Consider the following 22,294-nt stretch of genomic DNA (forward strand, 5'->3'; position numbering starts at 1 on the left):
AAGGCACAGTCATCACTGAACTGCAACACTCTTTATATTTCTTATACAGATGGTCCTTGAACAATGTGAAGGTTAGGGGTGCCAACCTCACCATGCAGCTGAAATCTGAGTATAATCTAATTGGCCCTGGCCTCCTGTATCTGTGATTCTGTATCTACGGATTCACCTAACCTTGCAGACTGTGTAGTACTGTAGTATTTACTATTGGAAAAAAAATCTACATATAAGTGGACCCAAGTAGTTCAAACCTATGCTGTTCAAGGGTCATTTGTAATTACTTCAGATATTCTTGACCTGTGTCTCCTATTTAAAATCTACACTTTCATCCAGTTTTGAGGGCTATGATGACTTTTTTATCAAATGGACCAGTCTCAAACAAGACTTTTCAAAGTGGACTCTGTGACTTAAAAATTATTCTAAGTATGTACTGAAAACAAATATCGTTAAGATGCTAAATGCAATTACAATAACAAGAGACACTGGTATTAACACTTTACAACCACAAATAATTCCCATTAGGAATCTCACAGGGCTTTTTCAAAGCTAAAACTGATTGTTAAGTCAAGATCAACATGAAACATAAAGAATAATTTGTGGATAATCCTTAACAAATATATTTAATCACTCATACACATTTTGGTTTGTGCATAGGATCTAGTCATGACAGTCATGAGAGGGTAAACATTCTAGGAAAATGCTGGTATAGACAGAATGGGTATAAAAATAGGGTAACAATAGAGAAAACATAATGACCTAGATAACAGAATCTATCAGAATTTAATGGCCTCTGTGAAAAGGGCTTTTTTTCAGCCTGCACTGCATGGTATGTGAGATCAGTTTCTGGATCCCAGATTCAACCCATGCCCCCTGCAGAAGAAGAGCAGAGCCCTAACCCACTATACTATAAGGGAATTCCCAGTAAAGGATTTTTGTTTATATCCTTAAATACCTGACATGTTCCACTCCATCTGACTGACTTAATTCAATGTTACTATATATCCACTCAATAAAAACAGCAGACAGTATCTACTGAGATAGAGAGACAGAATATAACTATTGCCAAGTACAGTCATACACCACAAACCATACAAATCTTAGTCATACCTTTACTTATTATTCTGAAAGGAGTATATGTAAGTTATTTAGTGAAAACACAGGAGTCTCACTAATTTTGGGGACTTGGCCAGAAAAACGAAATTCAGTAACTAGGGATTTACTACTAGAGGCAGGGAGTCCAGTAATTGCTAAGTTCCTAAAGGGTATGAACAATTGGAAATTTATTATAAACATATAATAAACATTTTAGAAAACTGTCTACTGAGAATCATAAGAGTGGAAAAGTCAATTTGTTAGTCACTCTAGTACCTCAAATATTTCCTTGAACAACTCCAGCGCTAAAATAGGACAGTTTTCTGATCCATCCAAAGGTTGGCTTGACCAACGAAGTAGAGCTACAGTAGGTTCTAAACACTTAGAACGGGTTCCCAGAACGGTGCTGCCAGATGGAGTTTGCTCAAATATCATCTGTGTGAGCACGTGGCGCAGCTGAGTCACTGAACAGAAGGCAAGAAGTAATTCTAAAACCTGTGCAATATAAAGTCTTCATTAAGGTCTATTTCATTAGACTTCAATGCACAAAGCAACCAAAAGATGAAGTTGGAAATGATATTTACTTTTAAATAAAATAAAATAAAAATTAAAAGTTGCTTCCCATTTTTCTCAGAGTATTATTTCTCAAAACGTGTCATTAGGTTCCAGAAGGTTACAAATAAACTTGTTAATGGTAGTTACTTCAGTTAAGAGGACTATGGGAACTGAAGAAGGGCAACTTCAACTAATGTTATATACCTTCCATAGTACTTAATTTTTCTTCAGCACAAACATGTGTCTCATGTTGCTGCTGCTAGTCGCTTCAGTCGTGTCCAACTCTGTGCAACCCCATAGACGGCAGCCCACCAGGCTCCGCCGTCCCTGGGATTCTCCAGGCAAGAATGCTGGAGTGGGTTGCCATTTCCTTCTCCAAGGCATGAAAGTGAAAAGTGAAAGTGAAGTCGCTCAGTCGCATCCGACTCTTAGTGACCCATGGACTGCAGCCCACCAGGCTCCTCCATCCCTGGGATTTTCCAGGCAAGAGTTATGAACTGCTATAAAGTGTACTTCAGGATAATATTTAAAAATGGCATCCCAAAGCTTTAAAACTTAAAGGATGGCTATTTCCACAGTTTACGTAATGCTGGCAATACGCCCCTTAGCCTGCTTCCCTGGTCTACCACATTTCTTTTGTGCTTCATAACTAAGCCTTATGCCATTACATAGCATTCCACATCAACTTGTTTATTAGCTATTAAGTTAAATTCTACCTTATTTAACATACTACCAACTTATTATTAAAAAAAAAAAGTATTGGTATCTCTTTGTGTACTTATTTCCACCTTTATCTGTTCCTTGTAAATGACATACAATTGGGATTTGTGTTTTAATCAACCTGACAGTGTCTGATTTTAATAGAATTCAACTCATTAGCATTTACTATGTTACAAATGATAAACTTTGACTTACTTTCTTTTAAATACAAATTGTAGTACTTGTTTTTGAATAGATAATACTTTCACTTGGTTCCAAAGTCGGTACTGACCTGACCTCTACCTAACATTCCCTGGAAGCAACAGACACTATCACCAGTTTCTTATTTACCTAACCAGAGATTATGTACTGCACATAGAAGCAAATACTCTCATTTACAATTTCTCTATAAGTGTAACATAGAGGGAAATAAAAATATCAATAGCTAATGCAAAGCTAGATGTTCTCCCCAAAGTGAATTACCTGAATAACTAGCAACTAGATCATGAGAATTCCATCAAAACTCCTGAATTCCCTTGAGTCCCCTTCCAGACAATGCCTCAATCACTACTTTGACATCAGATTTTTGACACCAGACATTAATTTTACCTTAGCTATTCTTGGATCTTTGCATTTCCATATAAAATTTTCAATCAGCTTGCCATTTTATATAAAAAACTCACATGGAACTTTATATACCAATACAATCTTACAGTGTACACTTTCACATCTGTTTTAGCTTAGCATTATGTTAGTGAGATTCACTTATATTTTCACATGCAGCTTCACCTCATACATTCTCACTGTTGTATAGTATTTCAGCGTATCAACATACCACAGTTTATTTGCCCATTCCACTGTTGTTGGCATTTAGGTTGTTTACAATTCCTGGCTATTGTTAACAACACTGCTGCGTTTTGTACATGGTGAACACATGTATTCAACTCTGAGGTAAATAAAAGAGTGGAATTCCTGGGTCAGAGTTTATACATGTATCCTATGTTAGTAGATAATACCAGTTTTCATAAAAGCTTTTACCAATTTTCAGCCCATGAGTATTTCAACGTTCTTTACATTATCTATGTTTGATAGTATCCGTATTTTAAATTTTAACCATCTTGCGGGTGTGTAATGGTATTGTATTACCATTTAAATTGGCATTTCCCTGAAGATTAATAAAACTGAGCAACTTTTTCACTCTTTAAATTATTAGTGGCCTCTCATGAACAGAAAAGCTCTTAATTTTAACGTAATCTAACTTACCAACATTTTTTCCTACATAGTTTATGTTTTTGTTTTCTGTTTAAGAAAATCTTCATCCTAAGGCTACAGATATTCTGCTAGGTGTTTCTTCTTAAAGTTCACTATTTTCCTTCCACATTGAGAGCTACAATCTTTATAAGACTGATTTTTTCATCTGGTGTGAGGTAAGGGTTAAAATTCAGCTTTTCCCCATATGGATATCCAATTGACCAGTATCATTTACTGCAATGATCATAATTTTAAGAGTGTACTGTTATCAATCAGGAGGCTATATTCTGTGGGTTTGTTCTGTACTGTACTCTGTTCCACTGAGCTAGCTGTTTATCCTTATGACAATACTGCACTATTTTAATTACTGGAGCTTTGCATTACACTTCAATATCTGGTACTATAAGCCCTCTAGCTTTGTTCATTTTTCAGAATAGTCATGGCTATTTTTAGACCCTTGCATATCCATATAGTGTTTATAATCAGCTTCCCAATTTCCATATACACCAAAAACAAAAAAAACCTAAAGCCTGCTATAATTCTGACTGACCTAATATGGTAAACTCGTCCAATCTATGAACTTGCTATATCTGTGTTTACTTAGGTTTTTTCTATTAATGTTTTGTAATCTCAGAGTAGAGGCCTTGTACATGTTTTGTTGGGTTTACCCTAGGATCTGCATTTAAAAAAATCAGTAAATAGTACCAGTTTTAAACTTTCACTTTCCATTTAACACTTTCTACGTCTTTTGTGAGCTTACTGACATATCTCTCAACTATGTAGATGGGAGTGGAATCTGTGTCATAGGGTTTACATGTGTTCGACAGGCACCGTGAAAACAGTTTCCTAAAAGGATTATGCCAGTTTATGAGGATTCAAGGAGGGTTCTAAATACCGGTAATATCTAGTTTCTTGCTTGAGATCTTGGTTACATGGCTGTGTTCATTTTGCAAAGATTCAGAGATCTGTGCACTTACATTTTTCTGCATATTGTAGTTTTTAAAAACTTTAAAAACAAAAAGCTATATATACCTTTGAAGAAGAATTAGGATCCTTTCCATTAAGAAGACCTAATACTTGATTAAGACATGAAGAAAAGTGCTCATACCTAGATTTAAAATAAAAACACACATCAAATGATAAGTATGAAACTGATACATTAAAAGGATTTATATGTAAGATAATCATACTGTTCAGAGGTAAAACTGGTTTTGCAAAGATTAATCAAGATATGTATATTCTGGAGAATGGTACAACCTTATTTACCTAAGACAAAGTAAAAAATACACACATACCCTTGTTATACTTTCATATTTCAAGTCAGAAAAACAAAAAAGAACAGGAACATAAAGCACATGAAAACATTCTGATTTTAGTCTATTGTAAGTAAGTACAGTCCAAGTTTACTAAGTGTAAAAAGGCAGTTTTATTACAAATACATTTTGGTTTAAAAAACATCCTAAGTTTGTCAGATAGCCATACCTGGTAAGATAATCAGCAATTTTAGGATTCTTAAGAAGATCCACCAGTAGATCAACTGAATACTTTCTGGTCAGTGTGCCATCCCCATTTATGAGAATATTAAATATTAGCTGAAATGTCTGATGAATATTTCGTGCATGGAACAGCTTAAAAACAAATCAGGAAAAGGATGTTATACAAAAAAAAAGTTTACGTTGACACCACACTAAAACTCAGAGTCTCAACAACTTTTAAATTATCAGAGAATATAAACTTTAGAATTAGTTTCATAAATTGCAAAAAAATTTTTACCTTTTCCCCAACCTCTTCGTTTAACGTCAAACTGGATAATATTGAAAGTGCAAACACAACCACAGTTAAACTACTATGGGCCAAGAAGCTTATAAGAGTTCGATAAAAAGATTTCACATTATTCTGAGGAAGAAAAAAATTTAAAAATAGATTAGAATGAAAAAATTATGAGTCTTATATTTTGTTTTAGAAAGTTTGTCTTGTACAGAATAGGTAAACTTTTTAAAATATTATTATCAACTTAGAGATCAAGGTGTAAGTGGTACTTTCACAAATTGCTTACAGTAGTATGAACAGGTACAATCTGAGTAAACAGCAGTGTGTAGTTTGAGTTTATGAGCAAATGTTTACCTTTCTCAAACAGTTTCATGGCTCAAAATAACCTCCACCAACAAAACAGGATGAGGCCAGAAAAATCCAGCACATGAACAAATGAGATACTGTTAAATTTAAAACTAAACAAGTAATACTGAATATTGTACAGCAAGCGAACTGTTCATAAAGAAACTTAAAGAATCAATGAACTTTCCTGATTTAATATATTTCTAACAGTGGTTCAGATAAACCTCATTTGAGTTCCTTCACTTCTCACAAGTACTGGTAATGATGCTACTGCTACTGCTAAAGTCACTTCAGTTGTGTCCGACTCTGTGCGATCCCATAGACAGCAGCCCACCAGGCTCTCCCGTCCCTGGGATTCTCCAGGCAAGAACACTGGAGTGGGTTGCCATTTCCTTCCCCAATTCATGAAAGTGAAAAGTGAAAGTGAAGTCGCTCAGTTGTGTCTGACTCTTAGCGACCCCATGGACTGTAGCCTACCAGGCTCCTCCGCCCATGGGATTTTCCAGCCAAGAGTACTGGAGTGAGGTGCCATTGCCTTCTCCGGGTAATGGTGCTAGGCACTTATAAATCTTTTTGAGAAAGTTGTAATTGATTGTGTAGAAATACAAGACTGAGGTAAATGCAACTGCCAATGGCATGTCTCCTCTCTATTAGCACAAAACTCAGCATTTCTTATATTATTCAACACGACAAATAATGAGATGCTACAGAAGAAAAACTTCTAGTATATAAATTAACATTTGTATTAACTCGTCTTAATTAAACATATATGAAGGCTAGAGTACTTCAAGTTATTTACGTCAATCTGATGCTTTGTTAACTTTGATAAGTCAGCTAGACAACACAAATTCTTGTTAAATTTCTTTTTAAAGAAAAAGGTGAACCTACCACAAAACAAAAGAAACATTTTATAAACTTCTTACCAAAGTCTTTATGTGCGTTTGAACAGAAAGATTGTGCCGGCAAAGATTTGCCAATAATCCTAGACAAGGCATTGTCAACTCATCTTCAGAAGACTGACTGTTTTAAGAAAAATAATAAAAGATAAAAATATTAAGTTCCTTCTAAATTACTCAAAAACAGTCATTTACACATTTAAATTCCTTCCTTATTATAAGCAAAAAGAAAAATCTGATTAACATGTGAAGACTGCCAAGTTTTGAACAGTACTGATCATTTATTTCATGTTTTGAAAGTCAATGATCCTACTCAATTTAGCATAAAAATATAGAAATAATTATCAGAGCAATCATATGCTATCTCATCAGTATATTCCTTCAAGATTAAATATAAACATAATTTTCAGTTTCAATAAGTTTTTCTGTCTCAATCAATTCATAAGTTTCTGTTATAAAAACTGATCAAAAACACCATTTGATCCTTGAAATCATCCAATGAATAAACAGGAGTCATTATCTCAGTTTAAAAATTAGGGAAAAAATTATTTAAGAAAAATTGAATTATTACATATTTTAGTTAAAAATAAACCAGTAAGTCAACACAATGTGTTCCTGAAAGTGAAAGTTGCTCAGTCTCATCCAACTCTTTGTGACCCTATGGACTATACAGTTTATGGAATTCTCCAGGCCAGAATACTGGAGTGGGTGGCCTTTCCCTTCTCCAGGGGATCTTCCCAACTCAGGGATTGAATCCAGGTCTCCCACATTGCAGGTGGATTCTTTACCAGCTGAGCCACAAGGGAAGTCCAAGAATACTGGAGTGGGTGGTCTATCCTTTCTCCAGTGGATCTTCCCAACCCAGTAAACGAACCAGGGTCTCCTGCATTGAGGCAGATTCTTTACCAACTGAGCTACCAGGGAAGCTCAATGTGTTCCTCTTTCCCTACGTATTTTTGCTTGTCATTGTATTTCTTGAATGGTTTCATATTATTTTTTTCCTGTCTGTGAAATGGTTTTAAAAAGAAAACTTGGGATTACAAGTTGTACGGATGTATGTCTTTACCTGATTGTTTAGGTAGACTGTTTAGTTAAATTGAAAAGAGTCAATTGATAGCTTATATTTGTTTTTAAAGTTAAATTAATCCTGGATAAGAGTTGTTGTTGTTGTTTTTTTAAAGGGGTTAGTCCTTGACCGCTAGTTTGAGACCACCTCTATTTTAGGTGACTTGTTTCACCAGCAGGCCTGTTACTCTCTATGACTAATTTTGTAAGTGCTTATAATGGAATCAACAGTTCTTCTACATTAAAAAAAAAAACATAAACCAGTAGATTATTTGGTTACATGTGTGGTTGCATACTCACATATGATCTATCAGGAATGTAATTAATTCATCTATATTGGCACCAGAATGCAAAATTTTGATGTTGTATGTTAACCTCTGCAGAAGCTGAATGCACTGAGAATAAGAAAATAGCAATGAATATAAACACATATATATTTGCATGATCACAAAAATGAACTCCTACACATATTCTGAGCATGTAAGCATTTTAGGAGGCATTTAGAGTAAAACTCTTTCCATATCTTAGAAAGGTTCTATTTTCACATGCAAGTAATGAGATTTTACTTAAACATACACAATTAATGAGACTTTAAAAGTTCACCTCCTGATTCACACATTTCTATACATTCTATCTCAAACATAGCATTGTGTCAGCAACCTGGTTTACTTAACCATCTTAAACTTATATACAAGTTGAGAATATATTCTATCAATTCTAAGATATATATTATTCATATTTTATCATCTTTAAAATTGCATGTCAGTTTAATTTACAATGTTTTTCTTTCTTACAACTGATGGCATTTTCGGTTCAGAGAAATATGGGTATAAGAGCATTGAGCCTATGTTAAAGAAGACTAAATCTATATAGCTTCAATTTTTATAGAATGTTTCCTCAACAGTATGAGCCTAGATACTAACTTTAAATTAAAATTTTAAAATGAACAGCTTACATCTTAAAAAGGCTGACATCTATGTTTATAAATCTGTCAAAATAGTTATGTGAATTTTCCTTCAATAATAGTGCTAGATGTAAATTTTCTTCTTTAGAATCTCTTAAGTGGTAGCACATGTGAATAACCAGTTTTTAAATTTAATGATGGTGAGAACTGTGCCTAACTATGCAGTATTAATGCCAGCATGCAGTACACTGTACGTCAGCACTTCATAATAGATACTATCAATTCTGATTTGAAAATAAGGAAGAATAAGCATGAAGTGGAAAGTAGGTGTGTATACCTGCAAAAACACTGAATCATTGTGGCAAGTACTGCTCCGACAAACCACTCCTGCCAGCACACTATTTAGGTTGTATGTATTCTGAAGACAGTCTCTAGTTTCATTGTCTACAGCTGTAAGTTAAAATAAAATGACACGAAGTAGATCATCTTTATATATGGCCTTCATGGATGAAAGACAAATAATTTAAAACTTACTTCATATTAAATTTACCATTATATAAAAATATAAAATATGATGTGGCTATGTTATTTACAAATACCTCCCAATTCAGAATTTCAACCATGGTGGCTACTATACTGGACAACACAGATATTGAACATTTTTATGGTCTATTTGAAATGATCTGTTACCACTTCTGTATCAGTTTTTTTTTTTAAATAAGCATGTACTAATTTTATAACCACACACAGAAATATCTCCCTTGTACCCCCAAACACAAATCAGGAAAATAAGTAACCAGTGAATTAAAATCTAAAAACTAAGACAAGGCAGGGAAAAAACAAAAAAAGCAACACTTGCATTTTTAGCTTTTAGCTCTAGGTTTAGTATAGTCTATCAAAAAAAGGATGATATTTTGATCACTAGTTATGATTTTCCAATACTGTTCATACTGACATTTGTACATGTATTTTTTAAAATTTGAAGGCAATGGCACCCCACTCCAGTACTCTTGCCTGGAAAATCCCATGGACAGAGGAGACTGGTAGGCTGCAGTCCATGGGGTCGCTAAGAGTCTGACACAACTGAGCAATTTCACTTTCACTTTTCACTTTCATTCACTGGAGAAGGAAATGGCAACCCACTCCAGTGTTCTTGCCTGGAGAATCCCAGGGACCAGGGAGCCTGATGGGCTGCCATCTATGGGGTCGCACAGAGTCAGACACAACTGAAGCAACTTAGCAGCAGCAGGGAAATGTACATTTCCCAAGGTACATTCTTTTCTGTAGACCATTGAACCCTTGATATGCTTCAGATTCTGTTCCAATAATCTTAAAAAAGGATGCGTATAATATTCCCTTTACAGGAGATCCACAACAAGATAGTTCAAAGAGGTCCTGCAGCAAAGAAATCTTTTTTTTCTAAGACATCTTTCAAATGTGAATCATCCTCCAAAAGATTCTGTAATGGAACCTGCCCTTTAAGAAAATACTAAATTCATGCATCTTCTAAAAAATAAAAGAGAAACTAAATACATTACCTAGTTGAGACAGCAAACTGATGATACTTAAGATCAGTGGGGCACTTATGTTTGGGTCTTCAAGTAGTTCTACAAGGCAACTTAAGCATTCACTTGGTAGTATCTGATTTGATGTAAATAATCGAGTGAGCTTCTGTCCAGAAATTACCTAGAAAACAGTCATTAAAACGTGTTAGGTAAGAAATGGCAATTTTCACTTCTCCATCTTACATATAACCCAGTTTTTCCAAAGTGGCACTGCCACACTTTTCCAATTTAGAAAATTCATACACGCTGTTCCCTCTACATGGAAGATCACCTATCCCTTCACTCACTAACTAATGTAATTATTCCAGTCTCGGTTTTGTTTCCTCTACTAAGCTTTCTCTAATTCTCTTCCACTAATTAGGTTAGGTTTGCCTGTTACACTATCCTATAGGGCATTATAAAAAGTACACATGAATCCACTTATCTGGACAAGGGACATCTGAACAATCCATGTAAGGGACAATTTATGTGGTGCTGGAAATGTTCTACCTCATGATAACAGGTCGTAGCTACTTGAGAGTACACTTTGGTTTAAAAATAAATAAAACTACCAAGCTCTTCATTTAACATTAATGCACTTCATGCAATGCACGTGTGTTATATTTCAACTAAATGATAGAAGTGTTTTTGGTAAACCTCTTGAAAAGTGTGAGAACAGAGTACATAGAAGTCAATCTCTAAGCCTCAAATTTCTTTGAAGTCTCTTTCAATTGTTGATAACACTCTGCTCAGATTCATAACATACCTGTTTATTCTCAAAAATAAATAATGTTTCAGATTACAATCTAAAATTCTTAATTCTTAAAGAAAACAAGTATTCTTAGGAGACAGGCAGCTCAAGTAGTAAGAAGAGGAGCACCACAGAACCTTGAGAGTTCTCAAGGTTACACAAGTAACCTTGAGTGTACACCAGTTAGAGCAAAGGCTGATGTTGCTGGGCCATTCACAATGCCTTCTTCGCAGCAGTTTCTAATCTTTGCAAATTTAGCCTTTTATCATAGGATTAATATAACAAATAGGATATATTTTAAAATTATGTTCAATTCTATGTTGAGAAGCTGCAACATAGAATTAAGAGTAACTTTGAGCTTAATTACTTTTTATTAAACTGATGTCAATATTAATTGGAATTCCATTAAAGTATAACAAATGACAGCCGGAGTTTAAGAGTCTAAAAACAAACAGGATCACAGAAAGCTGTGGTTATATCTTTTAACACAAAATAAGCACACTCTAGAGGCAAATCATTGGCAAGTAACGGGAAAAGTGACAACAATTCAGCATTTTAGGACTGAAAAACTGTGAGCAATACATTTTGGTAAAGAAAAAAGGATTATGATTACTAGTAAAGAAGATTGGTCCTCAATCCAGAGTAAATTGAAATAGTAATTTTCAAGCTCGAGATCAACGTGAGTTCAAATAAAAGCAATAAGCAACAGGTTCAGATTGCAAAATGCCTAAGGAACAAGAGATAAATCAAATTTTAATCCTTATTCTCTAGCATCTCCCACCTCCGAGAATTGCTGTACCTCTGAAAAGGCCTGTTACAATGGAAAAACGAAAATAAGCAGCAAAGGAAAAGATACAGCTCGGAGCTCTTTCCTCTACCAACTCCAAATACGCTGAAATTCCTCCCCCTTTTGTCTCACCCTCCCGCTTCCTAGGGCTTTCAGTACTCTTTCTCACTGCAGTCAGCTGAACGCGGAGAGGCCTGGAGTTGGGTGGGAATTCAAAGGTGACAATCTCTCGCTTTCTATAGCAATACAAAAAGACAGCGGTGGGAGCGAGGAGTTGCCCTTTGTTTTCGAAGCTGAGACCGCTACAGTCTCGGCCACCAAGTGAACGAAGGCTACAGGGAAGTCCGTCTCGTCCGCCATCCCCGGAGCCCCTTACTTACCTCTAAGTGCCGCAAAAGCTGAGCGGTGTTCGCCTCGGACTTAACGGCTTTATACTGACTGATGCTCAGAAGCAAAGACTTCAAGCAGGCAGTGGAGTCCATCCGGACCCGCCGCAGGGCCGCTTGGAGCGGGTACCACCACCGTCCTCCAGCTTTTACCGCGCTTTTTTTGATTTTTCTTCTCCACCCCCTCGCTCCCAGAAGCTTCCGATTCTGGTTGAGCTCCGGAAGTCCCTTGGCAACTTGAGGATGGCACCCTACGAAGGAAAGGGAGGGCTGGGATGGAGTGGTGGAGGTGGGGGATGTCGAGGCCCAGTATGAGTCCGTAAGGCGGGCTAGTAGTTGTCCTTTCAGACCCCCGATCTGAAAAGCCGCGAGGTTTTAGTTCGAGATCCCGTGAAGCTGAGAAATCTCGCGAGAAGTCAATTGCGGCTCCACTGGCGTAGGGGGCGGTGGGGTAGCATGGGGTCCCTGTTCGTCTGTGGGCCCTCTTTGCGTTTCCTTCCTTGGCCTTCACCGTGGGTGGCCAGTTGTTTCTTTGTGCGTCATCTTCTTCCTGAGAAATGGTCGCTTTCCCCTAGTCTAGACACGGTGAGGAGCTCTGAGGAGGAATCTTGGGTTCTAGATTTTGAGGCGGCCCGGGAGAGGCCTGTTTTTAAAATCGCTTGTTTGTCCACCGCTTCTACTGAGGAATGTTGGTTTCTGAGTAAACCTATGGCCGTTCGGATTCGGTGGCAAGTTAGTCATGCGCTTATGATAGTCGTCAATTTATTTAAGAAAGCTGGCCCAGGTGACTCCTGTGCCAGGTGTTGTTCCGAAGGCTGTTCTTATTAGCGTCAGTTTTGTAAGTGAAGGTGTCTGCTTTTATTTGGCATGGTGGATTTATAAATCTTGGTGTCTAAGGAAATGGCACTGTTCGCGGTTTTTGTTCAGAAATAGTATTATGCGTGTGAATATCATGAAATGAGTCAGAGTGGTTCTGGAGCTTTTTTGCTTATTGTACGGTATTGTTGAATGAAGCTTTAAAAGCCAGTTTGGAGAAAATGTTAAGAACTGGGTACACATCCTTTTTATTAAACCATCTGTCAGAAATTATGTTTTGTCAATTCAAAGAAAGCCTATTTTGCGTCACTACATTTTTAAAGACGAATTATTTTTATATTAAAAAGCAGTTTAATTCTGAAAGGTAAAAATGAGGCATAAATCATTGGGTAATTAATGTGTTTATGCATTTATTCATTCTGTAAACAATTATCGAGTGTATAAAGTGGGCTAATCCTGCTAGTTAGGGACCCTGCTGGGAAGGAATTAAATGTAGAGGATAATAGTAGGTACAAAAGTCACCAGTTAGAGGCATAATGCGATTATGGTAAGGAGCGGAGCCAGGCTGTTTGCTTACAAATCCTAAGTCTACCTTTTTACTGTGTGACCGTAGACAAATTCTCACTGTTTCGATCTCATCTTGAAGTAAAATCTGAGTAACAGTAGCATCTATTTCATACGATTGCTCATTGAATAAATAGCTGGAGCCTACAGCGTGCTAGGCATTGGTCTAAGCACTAGATTCAGTAAACTAAAAATCCTATTGTCATGAAACAAAAATCCTACCATTACATTCTGATAGGGGAAAAAAACAGTAAATAATAAGCACAGTAAGGAAAGGGAGATGGAGAAAAAGAGAATTACTCCTCTAGAGTAATGGTTTAAAAAAGAGAAATGGGAGGTCAGGATAGAGAAAGCATGATTTGAAAAATACTTGAAGAGTCGAAAAAGACCTGTGCTTTCTAAGGGGAAATATTTCTAGATAGAATAGCAAGGGGGAAAGCTTTGAAATGGAGCCTGATAATATAAAGAACAGCAAGGACCTTGCTATGGCTGGAGTAGAAAGCGAGGGTGAGAGAGAGTAGTAGAGATGAAGTCATGTCAGGTTATAAAATGAGCTAACCAATGACGAACAGTTGTCTGGCATAGTTATGTTCTCAGCAAGTGTCAGTCACATCTTAGGTCCTTGGCAATACAGGTGATAACAGTTTGACAGCATTAGACTTTTCATTCACAATTGTCTCACGATTGTCCCCATTTAGATCTGAGGGAAAGGGTCAAAGCTGTGTGCTAAAAGTGCTATCCTTTGAAATCTTGCATTTTAACTTGAGCAGTCGCACACATTTTGCATCTCCATATTTATTTTAATGTAAAATAACATCTTTCTAAGAAAATCCTCACCAAAAATTGAGCTGTGAAAAGGTCTGACATCTTTTGTCAGAGATACTCGTGTATCCCAATATGAGAAACACAGCCATATTTTTAAGACCCAAAAGGGGAAAAGGAGGAGGAGGAAATGGAGCTGGGTCCAGATGACTGAAGGTTGTACTAGCCTTTGAGCTGGGACTCTATCTTGAATTAAGTGGTGATCTCTGGTTTCAAACTGGGTCCTGATAGTTAGGTTTGTGTTTTAGACTGATTACTCTGACACTCTGAGGAAGATAAGCCCAGAAGTAGGGAGAATATTTATTTTACTGGAGTCTTTCCAAAGGATGGCTGAGATAATTGAAGTGGAGTTAGCAAAAAGGTGACAAATTTAAGAAATATATATGACGTGAAATAGGTAGGACTCTGAATGACTTCAAATGGAAGAATGAGAGGGATAGGATTCCAAGTTTCTAGTCTGGCTGATAGAGAAGATATAGAAACTGCTGAGGTAGTCAATATTAAGTATTCACGTTGTATTTTATGTTCAGTGAAATATTGTATAGCTTATCATGTAGTCTTGTACCATTCTCATTAAATTTATTCCTGGATATTATATAATTTTTGTTACTGTGAGTGGGTTCTCTTTTTCCCCTAAATTTTTTTAGTTTGTTTTTGCTACTGGTAAAAGAGAAACTGATTTGTAGTATGTCTTTTACTCAGTTTACTGACTGAAATATCCTTATTGATTCAGTTTTGCTTTCTCTCATAAATTTTCTAGCTACGTATCACCAGAAAATAATAATTGAATCCCTTCCAATATTTCTTGTCTTACTTTATTTCATCAGTGTAATTTCTAAAATATGGAATAATCATAATGATACTATTTAGCCTTGAAGATATGCTCATTGTTTTAACTCCCTTAAATGTGTTTCCTGATCTATAAATTAGGAAAAATATCTCCATCAAATACAAAGAACAGACAGCAATACCATTTTATGGAGAGATTTCATGCCAATCCCTGATAAAGGAATTGGATACTTGGTATTTTGTCTTAACACATTTAAGGGAGTTAAAACTTGCCTAGGAGCTTGCAACTCAAGGGCTGTTAAACTCCTTTATATCTTCTGGAAAAACTTAATGAGCATATCTTCAAAGCTAAATAATAAAATGGAAATTTTTAATGTCATGACCAGGGTTTAAGTCGTATTAGATGACTCATATTGAATGGAGATATTAACTGTATTTTTTGACAAAAGTGCAGTGTACTGAATGTTGTAATAGAGGAATTATATCGGAGGTGTGAATACAGAGCTAATTTGTAATTCATTTAATCTCCGTATATTTAATGAGTGCTTGAGTAGCAGGTTCATTTCTAGGTTCTGGGGATAGAGTAGTGAATCAATTAAACAAAAATGTCTGTCCAAGTAGAGCTTTTATTTTAATGGGAGATATAGCAAAGAAAAAAAAGAGATATAAGTAAAATATATGAATGTTAGTAATAAGTGCTATATAGGAAAAGAAAGAGAAGGGAGATAGGAAATATAAGAGTCAAGATGGAGAATTGCATTTTTAATTAGGGTGAAGTATTGATCAATATTTGCTGCATACCAAATCACCTCAAAATTCAGTGGGTGAAACTGAAAATTTCTTTCTTGGTCTGTGGGTTGACTGCAGTTAGTCTGATCAAGGCCTGACTTGGCTGAGAGGGTACTTCAGCTGTTTTCTGGGGAAGGGGAGATATCCAGAAGTCAAGCTCAGTTATGGTGAGGTATCAACTAGACATCTGGAAGCTTTTGAGTGGGCTCTTCAATATATTATTTGTCATCAAAGGAGTGGTCAAGGCCAGAGATAAAAATGTAAAGCCTCAAGACTAAATGACATGGGGTGAGTAGGGTAGAAAAGACTGAACCTCGAAGAACTAAAATATTTAGAGGTTGGAGAGATGTGGAAAAACAAAAACACTGAGAAGTAGTTGCCAGAGGACAGGGGACCTATGTTGACCCTGTGGTTGTCTGTTGGGATTCCTGTTACTGTAGCATTTGGGCTGCTTTCAGCTTGTGAAGGTGGACTCTAGGTCGACAGAGAAGGAAGTCTTTATCTATATACAGGTTTCACTGTTTATTTCTGCCTTCAGAGGACTTGAAGTATGAGGAAGGATTGGTGACTTTATTCTTTATATCAGTATTGAATGCTTGAAGTATGCCAGGTACTAGGCACTGGGGATGTAGCAAGGGATTTATAAAAAGAAAAAAAAAAAAAGTGTAACTCTGTGGGACTTCCATGATAGTGAGAGCATGAGGCCAAGACTAAAGCTGAGAGATTATTCAATAGGCATAAACAGCAGGTAGAACAAAAGTCCTATTGGCCCAGGTTCCAAAGATACAAGACAAATCAATGGTAGAAAATTGGCAGAGGTCTAAACATGAGGTCATTTGGATACCATGTCCCCAGTACGATTAAAATAATTTAAATATGTACTGATATTAAATTGATTTTAGCCTTTATACAGAGCCAGAAAACAGTCTGTACAGTTAATGTCAACTCTCATTTTTTCAAAACAGTTTACTTTCCATCACAAAGCCAGGAAACCTAAATAAACCAAAATTATTCTCCATTTACGATTATTTTCATCCTGGTTTCTTTCCCAACCGTATATGATTAAGCTAATCTGTAAATGACTTACCAAACCAAAAAATTAATGTTCTCACTTTTCAAACAGTTCCTGATTTTATTTAATGTACATTTCACAGACTTCAACTCTAAGAATACAAGCAATGGATAATTTGGGTAAATGTTTTGTCCTGCATTTTCACATCTAATTTCATATCCCCAAAACTTTTGACTTTTTTAAAAGTGCTATCCATTGTTTCTGAATCGAATTTTATAGATACTACTACTACTACTAAGTCATTTCAGTCGTGTTCGACTCTTGTGTGACCTCATAGACAGAAGCCCACCAGGCTTCCCTGTCCATGGGATTCTCCAGGCAAGAACACTGGAGTGGGTTGCCATTTCCTTCTCCGATGCATGAAAGTGAAAAGTGAAAGTGAAGTCGCTCAGTTGTGTCTGACTCTTAGCGACCCCATGGACTGTAGCCTACCAGGCTCCTCTGTCCATGGGATTTTCCAGGCAAGAGTACTGGAGTGGGGTGCCATTGCCTTCTCTGATTTTATAAGTAAACATGAAATGCGCACTCCAGTACTCTTGCCTGGCAAATTCCATGGACGGAGGAGACTGGTAGGCTGCAGTCCATGGGGTCGCTAGGAGTCGGACTCGATTCAGCGACTTCACTTTTACTTTTCACTTCCATGCATTGGAGAAGGAAATGGCAACCCACTCCAGTGTTCTTGCCTGGAGAATCCCAGGGATGGGGGAGCCTGGTGGGCTGCCGTCTATGGGGTCGCACAGAGTCGTACACGACTGAAGCGACTTAGCAGCAGCAGCAAACATGAAATGGCGCACTTTTAAGTTACAGTAATCATTTTTAATTATAACTAGTATTTGTTGAAAGCCTCTGTGCAGAGCAGTGTCTTCTGCATATCTCATTTAAAATTTTCTAGTCTTTTAGGAAATAGAAATTATCAAGATCAGGAAAGGGGTATATGTTTCCTGAATTAAAATGTGAAGTCATTTTCTGAAACGGGAGTCCAAAGTAGAGTATGCACACCTTAGGTATGTGAAACTGACTATTACAGTGTTCAGTTCAGTTCAATAAATATTAGAACTTTTGTTTTTTACCAATTTTAGTCTTACTCTTTTTATTTTATAGTAGTACTTACAGTAGCATTAATAGCATAAATGAATTGCTAGCCATATATTTTCATTGTATTTTCAGATTTGCTTCTTTAGAAGTATGTGATCCAAAAAATTGGAGACTTCTCCAAAATCTTTAACCTTGATGGAGAATAATATTGGATTTGGGTAGGGTCATTGGTGGTGGGAGAATCAAGTATATATTGTATTCTCTATTCCCTGCTTGATTGTCATCTCGATTTGAGTCATGTCTTAACAGTCTGTCATATCCTTTTTTTTCATTATTGTCTAACAACTGTAATGACAATGTAATATTTTTAAATGACTGGAAATATCCCACTTTTGGAGCGTTTCCTGAACAAATGGTCCTTCCAACAGTCCTAGCTGCATTTTTGAGTAGCATGGTTTTCGCAGTGCTACCTGTAAGTAACCTGAAACTGATGGATTGTTTAATATTTGGATTTTTTTCAGGTGAAGTCTAACCTGTGCATATTTATAATAGATACATTCCAAATATTTATAACATATATATATATATATATATATATACAAAAATTGCTTGTGTAAGTTCAGGAATAAATGACTGAATAGATCTGAAGAGAATTAAATACCTTCTTCAGACAAGATGCTAATTTTGGCAAGGATGTTCCCCATATTGGCAGATTTGTAAGGATGGGGCCTTGGGTGTGCATTGCTATTTTCTGGGCCTTGGGTGTGCATTGCTATTTTCTTGTGTCCTGGTGTGATCTGCCAGATAGTGCCAACAATGATCTTTGCTAAATAGCTAGAGCTGAGTAGTACCCTGATCTTTGGGGACAGATTAAATCTTTGGTTTCTGATAACTTTTGCATACATTTTCCAACCATGGTCAATCAGTCTTGGAGTTTACTTAAGCAAACTATATATTTTTTCCTTGGGGGAAAGTGATATTTTGGCTTCCCTTTTGTAGGTATGTTTTGAGGCCTTGCCAAAGTGAAAGTCACTGTTGTGTCTTTGTGACCCTATGGACTGTAGCCCCCCAGACTCCTCTGTCCGTGGAATTCTCCAGGCCAGAATACTGGAGTGGGTAGCCATTCCCTTCTCTAGGGGATCTTCCAAACCCAGGGATTGAACCCGGGTCTCCAGCATTGCAATGGGTTCTTTATGTCTTGCAGATGTTCATTTTGAGTCTTTGCCAAGAACCTAAATTAATACAAAATGGAAGAAATAAATGGAAAATTAGAAAATCAAATAATCAGTATATTTTGGCCATTCTTCAGACAGCTAATAACAAATTAATTGTACAATCTGTTATTCTTTGAGTTTAAACTGATGTCTTTAGCCCTTGTTGTTTACTGTCTCACGTGTGAGAGTGCTGAAGCCACAAAACTCCTGCTTTACTCTTTTCAAAGCCACCAAGTATGACTGTTTCTATTTGACAGACAGATTAATAGTTAAAATTTTGGTTCAAAGAAACTCCCATAAAAATGTCTTGAGTTATTCCTAGAAAGTGTCCTCTTTGTAGTTTCTTCAGCCTTGGAGTGGTTACTGTACTATATGTGGCCAGAACATATCACATCTCCATTTACAGGAGTGTTTTAGAATTCTTTTGGTAAAGTTTAGCAGAAGTGATAACTAGCATTGTCAGAATTTGCTTTAGTAACAGACCTGAAATACATTTAATTCAGTGCTGAAATAGAAATCCAGCTTTGTAAAGTAGCTTTCAAAATTTGACCAAGTTGCATGTTCAGGATTGTTTATTGCAGCATTGTTTATAATACCAAAAAATATATATATAAAACCCACATACAAACACAAACTGGATACAATTGAAGTATTTATCAGTAGTGGTCTGGTAAATAGTTTCATTTATACAATGGGATATCATGCAGTTTAAAGAATATGGCAGATTCATATGTGTTGATATGAAAACTGCAAGGTGCCAAATATATGCAGATTAAACTGCCAATTGTTATCATGTAGGATATATTTGAAAGATGTTTTTGACCCATTTTCTTAAGTCTCATTATTACTATTCCTTTTCATATAATAGCTTTTCTCCAAGGTAGAGAATTGGAAGGAAAGTGAACTGATTTTGCCATAAATTTAAATTAAATGAAGATGATGATAGTAACAAATATAGTCCTTACTATGTTCAGTTACATGTTTTAAAACATTTACTCTTTGCAACCACCCTGTGAATCATGGATCAACTTTCCCCCTATTTTTCAAATAAGGAAACTAAAGTACGGAGATGTTCATTCCACTTAAGGTTTCATGGTTAAATGTGTTGAAGCTGACTTGTACACTCTTGTAAACTGGCTGCAGTGTCTCTTGTGCTCTGAGCTACGAATCCTGTGCAACCTCTCAACTTTTCACACTGATGGAAACTAAATGAGATACTTTATCATTTCTCCTTTTTGTAGACAAATGATTTGTTGTGTTTATACATGATACCTGAGTCCAGAAGATCCCCTGGAGTAGGAAATGGCAACCCTCTCCAGTATTCTTGCCTGGAAAATTCCATGGACAGAAGAGCCTGGCAGGCTACATTCCATGGGGTGATAGAGTCAGATGTGGCAGAGCACACACACACGTTCATGATACCTAATCACAGGATTTTTTTTTTTTAATTGCTGAGAACAATCTATATTCATTTAGTTAGCCTTTTCATTTTAATTCATTTAATAGGTAGTTCTGAGCTGTGGGCAATTTTGTCCCCTGAAGGACATCTGGCAGTGTTTGGTGATGTTTTTGATTGCTACAATGGGACTGAGGTGAGAGAGAGTTGCTACTGTCATACACTGGCTAGCTAGGCATGTTTCTGAACATGCTAAAAATGCATAGGACAACTTCTCATAACCAAGATTTACCCAGCCCAATATTTTTTTTTTTCAAGCTAGTAGCATTAAGAAAAATGAACTTTATTTTTACTGCTTTTTTTACACTGTTATTATGCACTTTTCCCACCTGGCAATGTGTTATCTGTAAGTGCCACAACTGATAAGGCTAGCAAATTCATGGGACCATAGGACATCCACCCATACATTGATATGTAAACTTGTTGGCCAGGTGGAGCCTCTAACTTGGTCAAGTAACAAGAGTTAAAATGAGCATTTAAGTGGATATAAAGACAATGTAAATATATACAGTTTAAGGAGGTGACAGTGCTACAAGGTGAATGTTTGAATGATTAAAAAATTATAAACAATAGTTGTGCCTACTTTTTTGTGAATAGCACAGCTTTAAAAATAGGGAAAGGAAACTCTTAAATTAAAAAAAAACTTGTTATAATTCCATGAGAGGAAAAGTGGGTGATGGAAGCTCAGAAAGGGGCAGCAGTAAAAAAGATATTTTGCTGCCTCAGGATATGAATGGCAGTACCTTATTTTCAACCAGTAAAGCAACATGCAGGTAAAATCATTTTGGTTAGTGGATAAAGGTGTGCTTTAAATCGACACTAAACTTTAGCTTGCCCTGTGGTCAGCCAGCCAGACCTGAATAGTTCCTGTTGAAGGGCAGTTCCTCAGTTCCAAAAAGGCAGAGTAAATGTTTCATTTCCTGCTGACAAGGAAAGTCTACTGAAATGAATACACATGGGGAAACTGGATTCACCCTTTCCCCCATGTTAACCCTGATTTTCAGAGAAGGCACTGGCACCCCCCTCCAGTACTCTTGCCTGGAGAATCCCATGGATGGAGGAGCCTGGAGGGCTGCAGTCCATGGGGTCTCGAAGAGTCGGACATGACTGAGCGACTTCACTTTCACTTCACTTTCCTGCATCGGAGAAGGAAATGGCAACCCACTCCAGTGTTCTTGCCTGGAGAATCCCAGGGATGGGGGAGCCTGGTGGGCTGCCGTCTATGGGGTCACACAGAATCAGACACGACTGAAGTGACTTAGCAGCAACCCTAATTTTAAAAGTATCCTTTAGCCTCTTCTAGAATAGTGAGAACTTTTGATTATTTCAGAAGTACAGTGGTAACTTTGCAGGCCGGCTGCTTCCTTTCTGTTGCTAGGCATTTATACCTTCCTTCCCAAGAAAGGCTGTAAAGTGCTACTGCTGCCGGTTTTGCCTGTGGGGCTTGCCACATGGCAGCTCAGCTCCTGGGAAATGATGGGATTAAGGATCAATTCTGGAAAACCTTTCACCATAGATATTAAGAAGAGGTGGCAAGAATACACAGAACTATACAAAAAAGGTCTTCATGACCCAGATAACCACAATGGTGTGATCACTCATCTGGAGCCAGACATCCTGGAATGTGAAGTCAACTGGGCCTTAGGAAGCATCACTACGAAAAAGCTAGTGGAGGTGATGGCATTCCAGTGGAGC

General features: G+C 36.8%; 2 protein-coding genes across 9 annotated transcripts in view; one reads left to right on the forward strand and one right to left on the reverse strand.

The window, feature by feature from the left end:
* Positions 1–12,372, reverse strand: part of CIP2A (cellular inhibitor of PP2A) — a 28,497-nt gene extending 16,125 nt beyond the window's left edge. Inside the window, exons 1-9 of one of the 3 annotated variants that reach the window (XM_005905920.3) lie at positions 12,037–12,372; positions 10,113–10,260; positions 8,912–9,024; positions 7,971–8,065; positions 6,633–6,729; positions 5,368–5,490; positions 5,077–5,222; positions 4,627–4,702; positions 1,366–1,584 (exon numbers count right to left, since the gene is read on the reverse strand). In XM_005905920.3, the coding sequence (XP_005905982.2) occupies positions 1,366–1,584; positions 4,627–4,702; positions 5,077–5,222; positions 5,368–5,490; positions 6,633–6,729; positions 7,971–8,065; positions 8,912–9,024; positions 10,113–10,260; positions 12,037–12,138 (1,119 nt within the window). In that variant the 5' untranslated portion in view covers positions 12,139–12,372. Of the gene's footprint in view, positions 1–1,365; positions 1,585–4,626; positions 4,703–5,076; positions 5,223–5,367; positions 5,491–6,632; positions 6,730–7,970; positions 8,066–8,911; positions 9,025–10,112; positions 10,261–12,036 lie in introns of those variants that run through there. The other 2 variants (XM_070368880.1, XM_070368885.1) reach the window with 2 other exon arrangements.
* Positions 12,373–12,479: 107 nt separating this feature from the next.
* The window catches only part of DZIP3 (DAZ interacting zinc finger protein 3), a 131,686-nt gene continuing 121,871 nt past the window's right edge, over positions 12,480–22,294 (forward strand). For 2 of the 6 annotated variants that reach the window (XM_005905919.3, XM_070368861.1), the window contains exon 1: positions 12,481–12,627. The gene's annotated coding sequence lies outside the window, so the exon portion shown is untranslated. Of the gene's footprint in view, positions 12,628–16,945; positions 17,014–17,786; positions 18,402–22,294 lie in introns of all 6 variants that reach the window. The other 4 variants (XM_070368853.1, XM_070368858.1, XM_070368864.1 and 1 more) reach the window with 4 other exon arrangements.

Source organism: Bos mutus, chromosome 1 (genome assembly GCF_027580195.1).
Source record: "Bos mutus isolate GX-2022 chromosome 1, NWIPB_WYAK_1.1, whole genome shotgun sequence".
NCBI lineage: Eukaryota > Metazoa > Chordata > Mammalia > Artiodactyla > Bovidae > Bos > Bos mutus.